Source organism: Xyrauchen texanus, chromosome 28, assembly GCF_025860055.1.
Source record: "Xyrauchen texanus isolate HMW12.3.18 chromosome 28, RBS_HiC_50CHRs, whole genome shotgun sequence".
Classification (NCBI taxonomy): Eukaryota; Metazoa; Chordata; class Actinopteri; order Cypriniformes; family Catostomidae; genus Xyrauchen; species Xyrauchen texanus.
The window spans coordinates 2,479,247-2,498,263 of NC_068303.1; the positions used below are offsets into that span (position 1 = coordinate 2,479,247).

At 39.0% G+C, this 19,017-nt stretch overlaps 2 protein-coding genes across 4 annotated transcripts in view; both read left to right on the top strand.

Moving 5' to 3' along the window:
* Positions 1-6,786, top strand: part of LOC127622036 (alpha-1,6-mannosyl-glycoprotein 2-beta-N-acetylglucosaminyltransferase) — a 61,073-nt gene extending 54,287 nt beyond the window's left edge. The window contains exons 1-2 of one of the 2 annotated variants that reach the window (XM_052095932.1): positions 904-955; positions 1,109-6,786. In XM_052095932.1, coding sequence (XP_051951892.1) covers positions 1,246-2,487 — 1,242 coding nt within the window. In that variant the 5' untranslated portion in view covers positions 904-955; positions 1,109-1,245 and the 3' untranslated portion in view covers positions 2,488-6,786. Of the gene's footprint in view, positions 1-903; positions 956-1,108 lie in introns of those variants that run through there. The other variant, XM_052095933.1, reaches the window with a different exon arrangement.
* A 1,632-nt stretch (positions 6,787-8,418) lies between these two features.
* LOC127622139 (E3 ubiquitin-protein ligase rnf8-like) overlaps positions 8,419-19,017 on the top strand; it is a 15,031-nt gene continuing 4,432 nt past the window's right edge. Inside the window, exons 1-7 of one of the 2 annotated variants that reach the window (XM_052096090.1) lie at positions 8,419-8,660; positions 9,057-9,185; positions 10,546-11,232; positions 16,420-16,482; positions 16,572-16,661; positions 16,765-16,872; positions 17,259-17,463. In XM_052096090.1, the coding sequence (XP_051952050.1) occupies positions 8,460-8,660; positions 9,057-9,185; positions 10,546-11,232; positions 16,420-16,482; positions 16,572-16,661; positions 16,765-16,872; positions 17,259-17,463 (1,483 nt within the window). In that variant the 5' untranslated portion in view covers positions 8,419-8,459. Of the gene's footprint in view, positions 8,661-9,056; positions 9,186-10,545; positions 11,233-16,419; positions 16,483-16,571; positions 16,662-16,764; positions 16,873-17,258; positions 17,471-19,017 lie in introns of both variants that reach the window. The other variant, XM_052096091.1, reaches the window with a different exon arrangement.

The window sequence follows — 19,017 nt, forward strand, 5'->3', positions numbered from 1 at the left end:
ATAACTAATTATATATATATATATATATATATATTGATTTATACATAATTTATTTATGAATAGTAATTACTATTAAAATTAATTACAAACATGAATTAATATTTAAAAGTAATCTACAATATTTAAAAAACAAAATTCAAATAAATAATAATCAAATTAATGACATACATAGCTATATAGGCCTATATTTATCCTAGATATATAATAACATGACAAAATTATTATTATTATTATTTCTATTAATAATAATAATACAAACAATAATATAATACCATAATATAATGTATAATAACTAATTATATATATATATAGAGAGAGAGAGAGATTTATATATATATATATATATATACATAGATAGATAGATAGATAGATAGATAGAAATATATATATAGATAGAAATATATATATAATGATTTATACATATTTTATTTGTGAATATTAATTACTATTAAAATACAAACAAATTAATTAACAAATATTAATTCACATTTAAAAGTATTCTACAATATTTTTCTACAATTATTTTTTATAAATAATAATCAAATTAATGACACACACACATAGCTATATAGGCCTATATTTAATCTAGATATATGAAAATATAACGTTTACATTATTATGAATATTTCTTAAAACTAACCAACAATTTAATATAATATAATTATATAATTTAAATAATTAAATTATATAATATAATGTTAATATCATATAATTAAATATGTACAATTTTTAATATGTAAATAATATAAATATATAAGAATATATCTGCGAATAATATATTTTTAAATATTATTTTAGTAATATTTTATTTGTGGGTCTGTTCTGTGTCAGTGAGGAGGAGCGTTGCTGTGTTTCTGTTGGCTGTAAGTACACGTCAGCAGTAACGACCTCCTCATTCACCCAAAACACTTTCTCTTCCTGGTTTCAACTTTGTTGCACATGACACTTTATCTGGGTGAGTAGGTCACACTTTTATTGAACAGCGATAATCGCATTGAACTCTTACCATTGCGAACTTCGCTTGAGGAGTCGCGTGACTAGTTCGGTCTGTTTTGTGCTCGCGCGACATTTAATAGCGAGAAACTCACTGATCAACTTCTCTTGACAGGTGTGCGTGTTTAACCTGATTGCTCAGAGGGATCCGGCGTGGAGATGCCCTGATTATGCCCACAACGGAGCTAGAACAGCACACGAAACACAAGATAACCCAGAGGTTGGTTTTCCATGGTGCATTGAAGATTAACAATGAGATTCCGACTATTGAAGAAGAACGTTATTGTGTTCCTAGTCATCTTAATTGTCGTTATAATGTTATTTTATTTCAAACGTGGGACTGGAGATGAAGGAAGCATCGATGAGACTGTTAACGAGAGTACACAAACTGTTGTTTTGGGTACATTTGGGGATGGGACCATATTGAGTATGAGGAAGTCTGTTTATGACAGCAACTACAGACAGGACATTCAGAATGGAGAGAAGTTTCCATTGGAACCGGAGCTGGTTATTGTTGTTCAAGTCCACAATAGACCGGCTTACCTTCAAATGCTCATCCAGTCCCTTGAGAAATTAGTTGGAGTGCAGAACGTACTTCTGATATTCAGTCACGACTATTTCTCAGAGGAAATTTCGGATATAATCAAGGGAATCTCGTTCTGCAAGCTTCTACAGATATATTTCCCCTACAGCATACAGCTGTATCCAAATGAATTCCCAGGACAAGATCCTCAGGATTGTCCGAGAGACATATCTAAAGAAGACGCGATTAAACGGGGCTGCTTGAATGCAGAACACCCGGACTCGTATGGACATTACAGGGAAGCTCCCATCACACAAACCAAACACCACTGGTGGTGGAAGCTGCATTTCGTGTTCGAACGAGTCCGGGTTCTTCTGGGATACAACGGGTTTGTTGTGTTCATCGAGGAAGACAACTATCTTCTCCCAGATTTCCATCACTACTTCAAATCTATGACTGAACTCAGGAAAACCAGCTGCAGGGACTGCGACGTCCTCGCATTGGGAAACCATGACAGTTTGTCTGGCTTTCAGGAGCTTTCCACCAAAACAGAAACTGCAGGATGGCTGTCCACCAAACACAACATGGGAATGGGCATCTCCAGAGAGCTGTACTACAAACTGATGGGATGCAACAATGAGTTCTGCACCTACGACGATTATAACTGGGATTGGACCCTCCAGAACCTGTCTGGGACGTGCATCTCCAAACCTCTTAAAGTGCTAGTGGCTTGTGGAAGCAGAGTTCTTCACACAGGAGATTGTGGCCTGCACCAGAAGGACGACTGCAAGCCTGAAATGGCTCAGGAGAAGGTGGACGCAGCGCTTAAAGGAGTCCGATCTGCGCTTTTCCCTCCGATACTGACCCTGACAGACCATGGACCCGTGGAGCATCAACCTCACATGAAAAACGGAGGCTGGGGGGACGTTCGTGACCACACGCTTTGCATCAACTACGCCGCACGACTCTGAGCCGGGAGTTTTCATTGAAGCCACAAGTGCCATGCAGAATATCAGGGTAACGTGTATGCAGGTTAAAGGTGTTGCTTTCACCAAAAATAGGAAAATAATTTGAGTTATAATATAGTACGTGTATACTTGCACGTGTGTGTGTGTGTGTGTGTGCAGAACCAACTGTATCCAGGAGGCCACAACTTTTTTTTTTTGGTTTGTCTTCGACATACTTAGAATTCCACATGTCTTGGGTTTACCTTGCAATAGAAACATGCATGCATTTTATGCATTGCATGCATTTTAACAATTCTTTTTGTCATGTTTCAATCTGATTTCATAATTCTTGAACAGCCTCCACATTAGTGTTTGTTTTGCTCCTTTAGTAGAAAGTCCATAGTGACAAAATCCTAAATGCTTTTGTAAAATTGTGCAAAAACATGCATGCATTTAATGCATTGCATGCATGTTAACAATTCTTTTTGTCTTGTTTTATTTTCATTTAAAAACAAATCGCAAATTTCCATTCTTTGTTTTGTTTAGTAGTAAAAAAAACAGTTAAGAACACATTTAACGACAGTATCTCCAATGTTTTTGTAAAATTCCACATGCATGCATTTTATGCATCGCATGCGTTTTAACAATTATTTTGTCTTGTTTCAATCTGATTTAATAAAAACCATAATTTTTCTTGAACAGCCTCCACATTAGTGTTTGTTTTGCTCCTTTAGTAGACAAGTCTAGTTATGAACACATTTAGTTTTTGTAAAATTCTGCAAAAGCATGCATGCATTTTATGCATTGCATGCATTTTAACAATTCTTTTAGTTTCATTTTACTTTAATAACAAATCACACATTTCCCTTGTTTTGCCCCTTTAGTAGCAAAGTCCAGTTATAGTGACAAAATCCTAAATGTTTTTGTACAATTGTGCAAAAACATGGATGCATTTTATGCATTGCATGCATTTTAACAATTCTTTTTGTCTTGTTTTATTAAAATGTTTTGACAAATAGCAAATTGACCATGTTTGTTTTGCACTTTTTGAAGCAAAATCCATTTATGGTCACATTAAGCATTAAAATCTTAAAAGTTTTTGTGATATTCTGCAAAAGCTTGCATGCATTTTAACAACTATTTTAGTTTCATTTTAATTTAATAACAAATCACACATTTCCTTGTTTTACACCTTTAGTAGCAAAGTACACATATGGACACATTTAGTGACAAAATCCTAAATGCTTTTGTAAAATTGTGCAAAAACATGAACAATTATTTTTTTTAATTATTGTTTAGTAGTAAAAAAACAGTTAAGAACACATTTAACGACAGTATCTCCAATGTTTTTGTAAAATTCCACATGCATGCATTTTAACAATACTTTTTGTCTTGTTTCAATGTAGAATGAATAGCTCATCTTAATTTTATATTACAAATATCCACATTGGTTCATTTGACTTTTGTAGTGGCAAACTTCATTTATGAACACATTAAGCAATAAATAGTTTTTGTTAAGTTCAGAAAAAACATGAATGCGTTTTGCGCATTACAGCTCGTTTTGCCTTGTTTTAATCAAATTTAATAACAAATCATGATTTTAAATCAATGATATCCACACGGATGTTTGTTTGGCTTTTATAGTAAAGGTATGAACACATTTAATGACAATATCTTCAATGTTATTGTTCTTTTTGTTTTGCTCCTTAAGTATGAAAGTCCCATTATGAACACAATGACAGTGTAACACTGTAACATTCCGTCTGTCAAACTATCTTTTTATTGTTGTTGTTTTTTTAAATGTTGGGACATATTTTTGTGAATATGTTTACTCAAGTTGGAATTTCCCTTAATTTACACAAACAAATTGTGTAATTTGCATATGACTATTAGTAGAATTTGCATTTTTGCTACCATAATTCTCTTGAATTGTTGGCAAGAGATTGTTTGTTTTGTAAAATGCAAAGTTCATTGTGGTGGAAGTCAAGGTCACAGCAAAACCATTAACTTTATATTCATGTGATGGTAGAATTGTGCAAGTGGTTAAATGTTTTCTTTACAGCCTTTTTGATTTTTACAACTGACCGTGTGTGTGTGTGTGTGTGTGTGTGTGTGTGTGTGTGTGTGTGTGTGTGTGTGTGTGTGTGTGTGTGTGATAGGAAGGAAAATCTGTGTCCTCCTCATGATTTCCGTTATACCTTTAGGGAGGAAAAGCTGACATGCTCAAATGAATTGCCAAACAAATGTATTTATTAGTTGTATTTTGACTAGAGATACTTGTATGTGTGAAAGTGTCTGTCTGAGAGACATTTCTTGCTCTTATAATTGTTGTTGTTTTGTACGGGTAAGATACTGTAAGCCTTTTTATGTAAGCTTAAATTTATGACTGGATCACTAAAAGCCATATTCATACTTGTTCGTTAAACATTGAGCCAAAGACATTATATGGAGTGTAAACTGAATCACAACTTTCTAACTCTGTTTTTCAATCATGCATACTTGTTGAAATTGTTTCTGATTTGGGGAATTTTAAAGGGGTGGAATCAATTTTAAACCTTTGTTGATGTTCCGTGTGTGTGTGTGTGTGTGTGTGTGTGTGTGTGTGTGTTTCTCAAACATAATTCAGTAACTTGGCATTATAAAACTGGAGGTTGTAAATAATATTTTGTGTGTATAATACATTCTGTGTTGTCCTTGTTTTTAAAAAGCAGTTCTCGTTTTAATACAAGTGCACCATCTTGGGCAAAATAGTCAATTTCATAACCAAATTCCATCAAATTGAGTCATTTTTAACAAATTAATGCAAATAAAAATTTTTATATATTGAGTTTTATTAATTGTAGTTAGTTTAAAATTACACAATTGAATTTGATGGAATTTTGTAATGAAACTGAAAGGTTTAATTCTTAAAAAACATTATTTTTTTGAGTGTTTCAAGACTGCTGACTTATTCACATGCAAATTAAAAGTTTAAAATGGCCATCAAGGTCCTAGACAGTAATGACAGGCCACGTTTAATCAAGTTTTGCAATGTTTTGATGATTATAAAAGCGGAGAAGACTAATGTTTATAAAAGTTCAGTAATGAATCACTAATGTAAATGTGTACACTGCCCTCTTTCCACTAGAGGTCACTAGATCATGCAAAACCACTCAAGAATAATAGCATAAGAAATAGCAATATAAAACTAGATAACGTTTGTGGACAAACTTTAGCTTGAAAAAGACTTGTCTGAAAGTTTAAGATTAATAGATAGTCTACTAGGTTGCTAGGGTGATCCCAGTTGGTTGCTAGGTAGTTACCAGGGTGATACTAACGAGGCTCATTGCTAGTCTGAGTCAAATGAGCTAAACCGAAAGTCTCTACAATGTTCTGCTGCAGAGATACACTGGCGGCCAGAAGTTTGGAATAATGGACAGATTTTGCGGTTTTGGAAGGAAATTGGTACTTTAATTCACCAAGTATAGTCACGACATTACTGATGTAAAACAGCACCATTGCTATTTGAAAAAAGTCATTTTTGATCAAATCTAGACAGCAGCAACAACACGCATCCTTGAGTAATCATGATAAATTGATCATTTGGTGCTAGAAAATCACTTGCCATTATATCAAACACAGCTGAAAGATATTTGGTGCGTTAAATGAAGCTGAACGTTGTCTTTGTGTTTGTTTTTGAGTTGCACAGTATGCAATAGACTGGCTTGTCTTAAGCTCAATATTAGGTCAAAAATGGCAACAAAAAAAAGAAACAGCTTTCTCTAGAAACTCGTCAGTCAGTCATTGTTTTGAGGAATGAAGGCGATTCAATGATTGAAATTGCCAATAAACTGCAGATTTTATCCAAAGGTGTAACTACAGTCTTAAAGACAAAGCACAACTGTCTCTAACAAGGACAGAAAGAGATGTGGAAGACCAGATGTGCAACTAAACAAGAGGATAAGTACATCAGAGTCTCTAGTTTGAGAAATAGACACCTCACATGTCCTCCGCTGACGGCTTCATAGAATTCTACCCGCCGTTACGGCTCTAAACCCCATTGAGCTTTTGTGGGATCAGCTAGACTGTAAGGTGTGTGAGAAGTGCCCGGCAAGACAGACACATCTATGGCAAGTGCTACAGGAAGTGTGGGGTGAAAGGTCAAGTGCTACAGGAAGTGTGGAGTGAAAGGTCACCGGAGTATCTGGACAAACTGACCGCTAGAATAACAAGGATCTGCAAAGCTGTCATTGCTGCACGTGGAGGATTTTTTAATGAGAACTCTTTGAAGTAGTTTGAGTAGTACATTATTAATGTCCTGACTCTACATTGTGATCAGTTGAATGCCACTTTGGTCAATAAAAGTACCAATTTCTTTCCATAAGAGCAAAATTTGTACATTATTTCAAACTTTGTATGTGTTTTGCTACTCGGTTGATAGGGTGATCCCATCTTGTTGCTAGGCAGTTACCAAGGTGATACAAAAAAGGCTCCTTGTTACCCTGAGTCAAATGAATGAAATTGAAAATCTCTACAATGTTCTGGTGCAGAGATATGTGATATGCTAGTTTGCTCTTTCAAGCCAACCTAATAAAAACAAATCACAAGGGGGTGCATAAATAAAATAGTTTTGATAACTGATTATTATTATTATTTGTATAATGATAAAGTATTGATAAAGTATTTTATTATCATATCACCATAATGAAAGAAAGATAAAATGCAAGAAATTAATAATACGCTTAGTATAGGAGGGCCTTAGCGGCACAGATGTAGCCTGTAGTTGATTAGGTACAGTTGGATTAAATAATCTTGTCCTGTTTTAACTCCTTAGTGTATGTTTTCCATTCAGCAGCTATTAACCCTTGTGCCAATTTAAAAAAGAGGTCCTTAGTGGACACAAATGTCCATGTCAAAAAACTGCCATTATAATATTATAAATTAATATTATTTGCCACTTTCAATGAGTTAATTGTTTAACCAACATCAGCCTGATCATATCTACTAAATGTTCATTCATTTTCAGGATTGTAACCCTTGTTAAACCCTAAATGCCAGTTTGTTTATATAATGCTACGGCTGATTTTTACACACACACAAATTTCTCCAAACACACATACAAAACACACCCACACATTTTTAGCTGCATCATTTATTCAATTGGCCTACAGTGCTCTATAATACAGTAGTCAGAAAATAGGGGAAAAGGATGTATTTGCTCCATAGGCTAAACAGGAGATAAATGGCGCTATCTGGTGGAACATATTAAAAATGTAGATTTTGAAGCCAGGGCTCCAGAATAAAAGCGTAATATCACAGAATTCTCGATTGTATGCTTTAATGGCACTGGGATCATATATTGCAATAGTTGTAATGGGTTTCAATGGTGACATTTATGTCCCGAAGGTCCTGAGTGTAACTATTTTGTGTACACAGTGTATAGGAACTGAGGTTGAACTCAACTTTCCCCCCAAAATACACACCTTTGGCAAAAATATGCCGTTAGCATTAACACACCCAAAATTATCGAGAAAATATTTTTTTAAAAAGAGAGAAAATGTCCTGAAGGAAGCACAATTGGTTGTAAATAAAAAAAATCGAGAGCGCTGCTAAGGGAGCAAATAAACGGCGCATTCACGTGATACGTGTTACTTTTCTCAGCGCAGTTCACGATGGTCCAATCACAGTCGTTTGTGCTTACAGGATATTACTTTATTTATTATTATAGATTGATGAGGCGGATTTCCATTTGTTTATCAGTTAATAGTATATTTAATCCACTATAAGATTTAGTGTATATTTTAAAACCCTTCCTGGGATTTGAAGGTGTTTTAGTATTAGATTCGTCTCTCTGGGCCACAAGTTCCTCAGTAGTTCAACGCTACAGCCATGCAGCCAATTATCTTCCACACCGACAGCCAGCAGCCAATCAGAAACTCCAATGAGCGTCACATGACGTGAATAGGAGCGTAGAGTCGAAGCGTTGTGCTCTTGTGGAAAAACTCTTTGGCAGCTCCATGACGAGATATGGCGGAAAAAACACACGCAACAAAAAACACTTTAGTTTAAACGTAATTAATGGCGCAGAAATGATGGAAAAGAATGAAGTACCTCCGTCCTTAAACACCGAGGAAGAGTGTTCTGCGAAGGATGATATCTGGTGTTTACAGCGAGTGGGGAGAGATTGTGACTGGCTGCAACTGTTCGAAGATTCAGAGGTCTGCAGAATACACTGCATTTACTTTGTGGGTTTTACTATAATAAGAGACTGGATTTTACATGCAGATATTATACATAATGAGTTCTGGGCCTAAAATGAAACTATCTGTATGTGGCGTTGGTTATATTCCAAATCAAAACAACACTGACTATAATTGGTGATGTACACAAAAAACTTTAAATTCTCATTTAATTCAATTTTCTGTGTGAATTTGTTTTTAATGTATATTCAAATTGAAGTGAATGTGTCAATATTGTTATTTAAACTCAAAGTAAGTTGACAGCAATTAAGGAAACAAGTTTTTCCACATGTTTTTGTGTTTGCACATATTATTTACTTGATGTTATAAGGTGAACATATTCATTATTGACTGTGTTTTCTCTGTTTTGATCAGGTTTCAATTGGTCGTGGACTGAATGTGACCTATCAGATTCTGTCGGTCAGCTGTCCACTGATGATATCCAGAAATCACTGTGTGTTCAAACAAAATGAAGCTGGACTGTGGACAGTGACGGACAATAAGGTGTCGTATGTGTCTGTCTGTCTCTTAGTCTGTCTGTCTTTTAATTTGTCTGTCATTGTCAGCCTGTTGGTCTGATACAAGCTGTATGTTTTTCTTAGGTGGCGCTTTACTGTTTAACCCTCCTACACTTTATCAATAGAGAACCCCATTCCATCTTCTCAGGCCAAATTTGACCCGAAACATCAAATATGTCTTAAATATTCATTAAAGTGAAGACAGTAATGTTATGCATTTCTATTGGGGTTTTATGGTACTTTTGACCTTATTTACCACTAAATTACCCAATTCATGTTCATATAAAATAAGCACATTTTCATGTTATCTTCACTTCGATAACATCTTTAATTTCAGCTAATTGGAAGATTGTCAAAATATCAAAGTTTGTCATGCTTTTGGGGTCTCTAGTGAGGTGCATGAATACAAATAACATGTGTGTGTATGGAGGTGTGTGTGTGTATGGATGTGTGTGGGTGTGTGTGTGTATGGATGTGTGTGGGTGTGTGTGTGTGTGTATGGATGTGTATGGATGGATGTGTGGGTGTGTGTGTATGGATGGATGTGTGGGTGTGTGTGTATGGAAGTGAGTGGGTGTGTGTATGGAAGTGTATGGAAGTGTATGGAAGTGTGTGTGTGTGTGTGTGTGTGTGTGTGTGTGTGTGTGTGTGTGTGTGGATGGATGGATGGGTATGGGTGTGTAGGGATGGATGGATGGGTATGGGTGTGTAGGGATGGATGGATGGGTATGGGTGTGTAGGTGTGTGTGGATGGATGGGTATGGGTGTGTAGGGATGGATGGATGGGTATGGGTGTGTAGGTGTGTGTGGATGGATGGGTATGGGTGTGTAGGGATGGATGGATGGGTATGGGTGTGTAGGTGTGTGTGGATGGATGGGTATGGGTGTGTAGGGATGGATGGATGGGTATGGGTGTGTAGGTGTGTGTGGATGGATGTGGGTGTGTAGGTGTGTGTGTGTGGATGGATGGTGATATGTGTGTGGATGTGTGTGTGGGTGTGTGTATGGATGTGGGTGTGTCTATGGATGGATGTGTGTGTGTGTGTGTGCACGCAATTGCACGTTTTTCATTGTTCTGATTGATTTTTATTTGACAAAATAAAAAATAAATGGTTCTGTTATATTCACACCCATTCATTTCCTATGGTGGGTCAAATTTGACCCAAACAGTACGAACGGAGGACTGTTTGATAAAACCACCTAGACTCCTTGAATCTAGTCTAATTTTTGTGTGTGTGTGTCTTCAGGTAGCATGTTTAGGAAAATTATCTAAGCTTTAAATGACCCGAACAGTGATTAATGGTTTAGTGTGTTCTAAATTATTGTGCCTGTCATTATGCCCATAGAGTCTGAATGGTGTGTGGGTGAATGGGAGACGGATCGCTCCCGGAAGTCCTTGTTTACTACACCTGGGTGACTCTGTCAGATTAGGCGTCCCTCTGGACGGCAACCCCGTGGAGTTTGATTACATCCTCGTCCAGCGCAACTTCAGTGAAGTGAAATCGTTCTTGTCTGGGAATCAAGGCAAAGAATCAAGCGCTGCTTCTTCCGGCCAAAAACTCAAAAACTCTAAGCGGAAGTTCGATGGAGATGAGTCGGAATCTTGCCCCACGCAGCACTCCAAATCCAAGCTGTACCGCTTGTCCGGACCGGATAAATCCCGAGCACAGCCCTGCCCGCCCGAGGAACGCAAAAAATCTGATAAATATTCCTCTAGACCTCTGGAGGTGGACAGATCCGGTGATATTCCAGGAAGTTCCAGCTGTTGCAGTGAGAGCAGCCAGCATCTAGCTACCGTCCACAATTACAACAAGAACCTGATGGTGTTGAAAGACCGTGTGGGCGACACGCAGAAACGTGCAGCTGAGCTTCAACGGCAGCAATATCAGACTCCAGAGCGAGAGTGCGAGATGCAGGAACTGCAGGCGCAGCTGGAATTGTTGCGGGGTCAGCTGAGGTCGCAGCAGGAGCAGGCCCTCAAACGCATAGAGAGCCTGGAGAAGTCCTTCTGTGAGGAGGAGAGACGATTGGAGGTGAGGAACGAACAAGAACCACGACTTTTGAATAGTGATAGACTGATACATTAGCCAAGCAAATAACTCTGACCAATGTTTGGCCATTTTGAGATTAGAGGCAGTCCGATTTTGCAATTTTACCTTATTTATTGGCATCTGCAAAATCCTCTATCGGTCGTCCTTTTGGAGGTAATATATTGTGTTTCATTTCAGCTATTATGTTCATCTCTTTTGCAAAAATCTGGGTTACATTGAGGCAATTACAATGGAAGTGAATGGGGCCAATTTTTGGAGTGTTTAAAGGGTTAGTTCACCCAAATATGAAAATCCTCTCATGATTTACTTGCCCTTAAGCCATCCCATCATTTGTTTTGAACCAGCAACGGCAGATTCTGATCCGTCGGGTAAGAAAGTAGTTCCATGCACAAATGTGTTTATATGACCGTACTCCATTTTTCCTAATTATTTTAAAATGTACTTGTTCATTGAACTGTTGTATATATGCAATATCACACTTAATGTGGGAGCGGTAGTGTAGCGGTTAGCGCACTGCGCTACGAACCTGGCGACCCGAGTTTGATTCCCGCTCATGGCCAACAGCAGTGACGATTATCTGAACCGGTCCTGGGCCTTCCCTAGGTTGACTCAGCCTAAAATGAGTGCATGGTGCCTAAATGTTTCTGTTTAGGTGCCAATGGCTCCTTAGTACACCCCCCTCCCCCCCTCTTTCCCTGGGGTGGGGCGTGCCTTGCGCCCCATCTGCCGGCTGATCATCCCTGCCTTCCTCAACCTGGTAGAAGACAGGAGGGAAAAAAGATAAATAAAAAATAGGTGAGGGAAAAGGCCAACACGGAGTGACAGAGAGAGAGAGAAGCAGCTCACTCACCGGTTCTCTGATGCACCGTCGCGTGGTCTCCGATCACTCCTCCACACTCTCAGGCAGACGACAGCCACTCCTCCCTGGGTGGACCGGAGTCAAACCTCCGACCCCCAGTGGACAGAACACCCCTCCGCATTCCAGGGGACCTGTGGGGACACTCCTTCGGCCCTGGCAGTGTCCCTACCGCTCCAGGTGGTCGGGGAGACGCTTCCCTCTTCCCCTCGCGGACAGCGTTCATCTCTCGACCCCTCCGCGTTTCTGGGGGACGGCAGGGCACTCCTCCACTCCTGGCAGCGGCTCCATCGCTCCAGGCGGTCGGGGAGTCCAGTCCCCACTTGCCCTGCGGACGCCGGCCGTTCCACGCGGTCAGCTACTCCGTCATCCGGCGGTTGTCAACAGCGCTCCCCTGGGTGGACGGCAGTGTCAAGGACGCTGCGACGTGCATCCCTCCTCCTTCCCGGGTTTCAGCACCAATGTAAGGGGGTTAAGATGGGCAAGGAGGAGGCGAGATTCGGCTTGACAATGCAAAGTTTAATGATAAATTAAACAAGGGCAGCATACAGGGCAGCTGCCTGCAATTGTCGAACTGTCATCACCGGCCGCCTTTATCCCTCGCGCGCCCCATCAGGCTGATTGGGGACCGTGCGTGCATCATTCCAGCCCGGCCCCGCCCCCTCCACTCTAAAGTTTTAATTAACGATTTGTTTCTTACACCAACCTATCGGTTTGCTTCAGAAGACATTAATTGGTCGACTGGAGTCGTGTGGATTACTTTTATGATGCCTAAATATGCCTTTTGGACCTTCAAATAGCCAGCAGTCTCATGGCACCCATTTACATGCATTGTATGGATACAAATCTTCACTTCAGTTCTGCTGAAGAAGGAAAGTCATACACATCTGGGATGGCTTAAAGGTTTTCATTTTTGGGTGAGCTAACCCTTTAAAGTCAGAAATGTGAAACTTATCATAAAAAAAAAAGCCATAGTAAACTAAAGTATGTTAACGCGCATATTGTTTAGGAGTTGTGAAGTGGTAGAACACTAAATCGTTTTACAGACTAATCGGTCATTGGTTATCGGCAAACATTTATGCTAATAGTTTTATTATTATTATTATCTCTCTGTGTTCCTCTATGGCTGGCACTAGAGGATTCTATGGTTAGAATGACTTGATTCTACAATATGACAACAATAAAAACAATTATACGGGGATTTGCTATATATTATTATTAGATAATCAAGTGTTTTAAATTGAAGGGAGGGCGTGCAGAGAAAAATGCGAACATATAGAAACGTGCCCCGTCAGCACATACATCGTGTCTCCAACTACATTACCTTATTCCTCTGAAATCATCTGGTGAATCATATATATATATATATACATACACATGCATACAAAACCCTTAATTTGGTGAATATATAATCTGTATAAAGCTTAAAGGTGCTGTAAACTATTTATTTTTTCATGGAAAGGTATGGAAAGATTTGTCCTATTCCCTGAAAGATATTAATGTAATAAGTGAGATATCTCACCGGTCTCTGTGACCAGTGGCGGTTCTACAATGAATTGCGCCCCAAAAAAAAAAACAACACACACACAAAATTATCCACAAACAGTCATATTTTATTATAACAACATTTCTCTTAAAGAGAAATTTATATTTCTCAATTGCACAAATCCTTCCTAACATCCGACATTGTGCAGAATTGTGTTCATTGTCTTTTGGCAAACTATGACAGTTATCAGAACTTAAATATACACTATATACATAAATGTGCCAAACATATATACAATCAGATATATAAAAATGTAACAAGTGCAGAGAGCAACAATAATATAACACATTAAGAATAATATACAAATAAAATATAGAATAGAATATATATATTATATATTACACACAAATGTGAAAACACACTAAAGAGAATCTAATTATTACACTATTGCACTAAGAACAGAAAACACAAACTAAAACTAAAACCTGACTTTTCTGGCTTTCCTTGATGCAAAATCATCAATGATGTCATCGTATGAAATCTGCTCCCCTATTGAGTGATTGATACTGATGACGGCAAGGCCAGTGAGCCGTTCCTGGGACATGGTTGATCTCAGGTACGACTTGATCAACTTTAGTTTTGAAAAGCTCCTCTCTGCTTGAGCCACAGTGACTGGCAGAGTAAGTGCAATCCTGATAGCAGTCCACAAATTGGGGTAGATCTCAGATAGATCCTTATCATGCATAAAAGTGATAAGCTCAAGGAGGCTCATGGTCTTTGATGGCAGTTCAGGGAAGTTCTTAATTTCATGCACAAGCTCTCTACTGTCCACATCAGAGTGCCCCTTAAAGTGCAGTGTGCTGCCTAGTGCCTCGCATTGCTCTGCCAGCTCCTCACCTGCAAGACTTGGGAAATTTGTCAAAACCCCGAATTTCTTTCCCACATTTTCCAATGTGGAAAATCTCTCCTTGATGGCTGACGTGGCTGCATCAACGACAACGTTGACACTTAATGTGACACTTAATGACAGTTGTCATAAACATGCATAAAAACCTCCTTCATATTCATGGCATGTGTCATGTAGCAAATAAGTAGTAAATAAATAGCAAATGTCGTCTCTTTGAAACTACCTACAGATTTAAAAAAAATTCTGTTGGCTAATTACAGGGCCTAACGTAACCCAACTGATGGAAATGAATAATAACTGAACTTGTAACAGTGTGGTTGCAAAGCACAATATTATGGTGAAATTAGATCTCGTGTTTGTTGACTTAAAACCGAATTATTGTTGTATAAGCATAGCAAGCATCATAGCAAATAGGCTAACAAACGTAAGAGTTACCAACAATTAACATTAGCCCTTCATTCATGACAACATGGATACCGTAATCATATCACAGAGAGAACATAGTTGCATACCTTTATCTTTTGCTCGTTTCTCCTCTTCTTCTTTTCTTTTTTTTTCTAAATTGTGCACCTGATGGCTTTGACCTTTTCCTATCCATCCCTGTTTATTTGGCACTCAACAATCAACAGATTTCCCATCCCCCGCCCCCCAACACTGTCACTCACGTTACGATTCACGGCCAGAAGTCAAGACTAAACCAATTCACCTTGGTGAGGTGACCACATAATTGTTTTGTATTACTTATTTTTATTAGCCATTTCACACAGAAAAACAAAAATGTGCAGGAACTATAGGCCTGTATTGATAATATTATGAATAAAATGTGCGTTATTTGGAAGAAAGTCGAGTGTGACTCTGTTATACATTGGACCCCCCCCGTTTTCAGTCACTCAGAGGTGAACTATCCCCTGCCTGCTGCGCCCCCCTCCCCTTTCCCCTTCTCATACACGGCACCTTCTCAGCACGCAGGGGCGCCAATTTGCCAATTCCCCACACAGTGAAATGATAGATAATAGAAAACCTCTATGCAGAAAACCGCTTCGCGGAGCAGAGGATTTTTTATTTATTTAAAAAAAAAAAAAATTATATTTATTATTTAACTGCTCGTGCCGCCCCCCATGTGAAATGAAAAAATGCCGCCCCGGGCGAATGCCCGGTTCGCCCGTGCCTAAAACCGCTACTGTCTGTGACTATTCTTGACTCTGTAAACAGCAAACAAAAATATGTCCACGGATAATGACGCTTTCTGCCTGTCAATCATTTTGCAGGTTGTCATTGTATTGCACTCGCAGTGAATTATTGAGGCTTAATGCCATTTTTATGCCATGTTGTTCATAACAGTTGCCAGTTGAGGGCGCTATTTTGCCTTGTTTTTTCTAACAACCATTTCTGCTCTCAATAATGCTCATTTTGGTATCTTTGGATTTCAGGGTTTTGGAAAGAGGGGGCGTGGCTAATCCAATGGCTCAGTCTCATGGAAGTAGAATGGGTGAAATCGCTCACAGCACCTTTTAAATTGGTAAAAAGTTTTAATATAGAGCATTGTTACGCAGCAAAGTCACCGTCATTTCAAAATAAGAGTCCCCGGAGTGTTTTGGGCTTGTTTACAGTTAAACGTCCCATGTTATGCACCAAATCTACATTTTATCTTGTTATTATTGGGATTTGGTTGCACAGGTCGATTAGTTATCTGCCTTTTCCCCCACCTAAGTAACAATCCACTTAGTCGACCGGTTGTACTGGTTGTACTTTTGAAACTGAGTATTTTAGCGTTTACAGATTGACCCCATTCACTTCCATTGTAAGTGTCTCACTGTAACCTTGGTTTTTACTCTTCCCCCCCAAGAAAAGGAGGGATGAGTCGAAGGTATTTTAGTGGTAATCAGCATTTTGCTAATCAAAAAATGTTGTGTTCCTAAGATTGAGAAAGCACAACAGAATGAGGAGGGCTTGAAAAAGCAGCTTGAGGAGGCGTTACATGAGGTAAGAGAGAAAAACTGCACCCACATCATCATTTTATCAGTTTCAAAGCAGGTTATATAGAATCTGCCATGTTTTCTTTGTTTTCACAGCACCGGAAAGTCATCGATGAGCTCAAACACGCACGGGAAGGATTTAAAGAAGTTCTACAGGCCAAAGATAAGGAGTTGGAAGTTACAAAGGTGCTCGCTTAATCATCGGTGTCATGTGGAAGTGTAGTGATTTAATGCATGACGAGCTGACGCCTTCATATTCAGGACTGTAATTGTGACCTTTTTCACACAGGAAGAGAAAGAGAAGGCGAAGGCTCAGAAAGAGGAAGTTGTCACGCAGATGACTGAAGTGTTGGAGAGTGAACTTCAATGCAGTATTTGTTCAGAGCTCTTCATTGAGGTAAAACATCATGTGATCTAATGATCTTTATCGGGGAAAATCATTGTGTGATCAAACATGGGAATGATGGGGAAAGAACACAAATGGACTTTTCAAAAGATTAAAACATGTCTTTTTTTTTTATATGCATGTAGCAGATATTCAGTCTCCCTTTCAGAGTAAAATAACCACAATTCAACCTCAATTGTTACCCTAGTGCAAGGTTGACTTGTAACGTTACAGTCACGCAATCTTCATCTGGCATTTTTGAAACGCTGGATCAACAAATTGATCAAAATATTTTGACATTTTCTTGTTGACAATTTTGACTCTTATCAGAATGTATGAAACTGTATCTTACTTATGACATATTGAGAAACTCAGTTGACCCTCTCTGACCTCCTCAGGCCGTGACGCTGAGCTGCGCCCACAGCTTCTGTCAGCACTGTATCCGAGAGTGGCGCTGTCGGAAGGACAAGTGTCCGATGTGCTGGCAGACCATCCTGTCTCAGACGCGCTCTCTCGTTCTGGACAACTGCATCGACCGCATGGTGGAGAATCTGAGCGCAGACATGAGAGAGAGACGAGCCGCACTGATCACTGAGAGGAAAGGTGAGAGGTGCGTGACATTCACATCACGTCTCGTGATCCACTGCAAAATGATCGGTTTCTCTGGATTTACTATTTATATGTGTGTTATTTGCAGAAAATGACAACTGGTCAAAATTACAAAAAAGATGCCGTGTTTTCAGACCTCAAATAATGCAAATAAAACAACAACACTGTATTCATATTTTAACTTGGGAAGATTTCAGAAATCAATATTTAAGCCTGATTTTCAATCGCAGCTTTCATGCGTGTTGGCATGATCTCTACCAGTCTTTCACATTGCTGTTGGGTGACTTTATGCCACTCCTGGCGCAAATATTCAAGCAGCTCTGCTTTGTTTGCTGCTTGTGGTCGTCCTTCCTCTTGATCACATTCCAGAGGTTTTCAGTGGGGTTCATGTCTGGAGATTGGGCTGGCCATGACAGGGTCTTGATTGACCTGGATGTGTGGCATGGAGCATTGTCCTGCTGGAACAACCAATTGTCAAGAGTTGGGGAACATTGTCAGAGCAGAAGCAAGCAAGTTTTCGTCCAGGATATCTTAATTCATGCGTCTTTCACAATGTTGAATCTGCCCGATTCCAGCTTTGCTGAAGCACCCCCAGATCATCACTGATATTTTTGTTATTTTGACCAGTTGTCATTTTCTGCAAGTTAATGCTCTAAATGGCAATCGTTTTATTTTGAATTTGGGAGAAATCAGTGCTTTATAGAATAAAACAACAATGTTAATTTTGCTCCGACACATAGCTATAAATACTAAATCCAGTGGGCTCTTCATTTTTCCCAGAGCTGTATACAGGGCTGGACTGGGAAGAGAAATCGGCCCTGGATTTGACATGGCAACCGCCCCAAAAGTTGTTGGGGTGGGTGGGGCAGTTCGCTGTCCTTTTCTCCATTTCTCGCGGTACCATTTTGTGGTCTGTTCCGCATAACGCGGCAGACACACCGGACACCTCGGTTCTCCCGATGGCCAGTCCTCCCCTGATCGCCCCCAAAGTGCGTCGGCCCACCGGGAAAATGCCCGGAATGCCAGATTACCAGTCCAGCCCTGGCTGTATATATACAATATATATTAGGCAAGTAACGACACACAGATTTCATGATACGATGCGTAGCCTCATGATACAATACGATATGAGCACCCACAAACGTTCCTCTCAAACTTATTCAAGGATTCGTCATAAATGTCTTTTATGCCACAAAAGTGTCTGACATTGGCAACAAAAAAATTGAACACGGAAAACTAATATGAACTCACAATTTTCATGTTTTTCTTGAGAAAATAAGTTTGTCTATATAAGTCATTTATATTAGTATACTCATCGTTTCAAAGCAGCTTTATAGAAAATCATGCCTTCATGTCTGAAAGCCCCAGTGATCAAGCTGAAGTGACTGTAACAAGGAAAAACTTCTTTCAATGATATTTAGTGGTCAAAAAAAAAACTGGAGAGGAACCTGACCTCTGGTTTTATGATATATGTACATAATCCAATATGATTTAGCGGCTTGAGGAATAAAACTATCGACACAGAATATTTTGCTTTGCCCTCTTCCC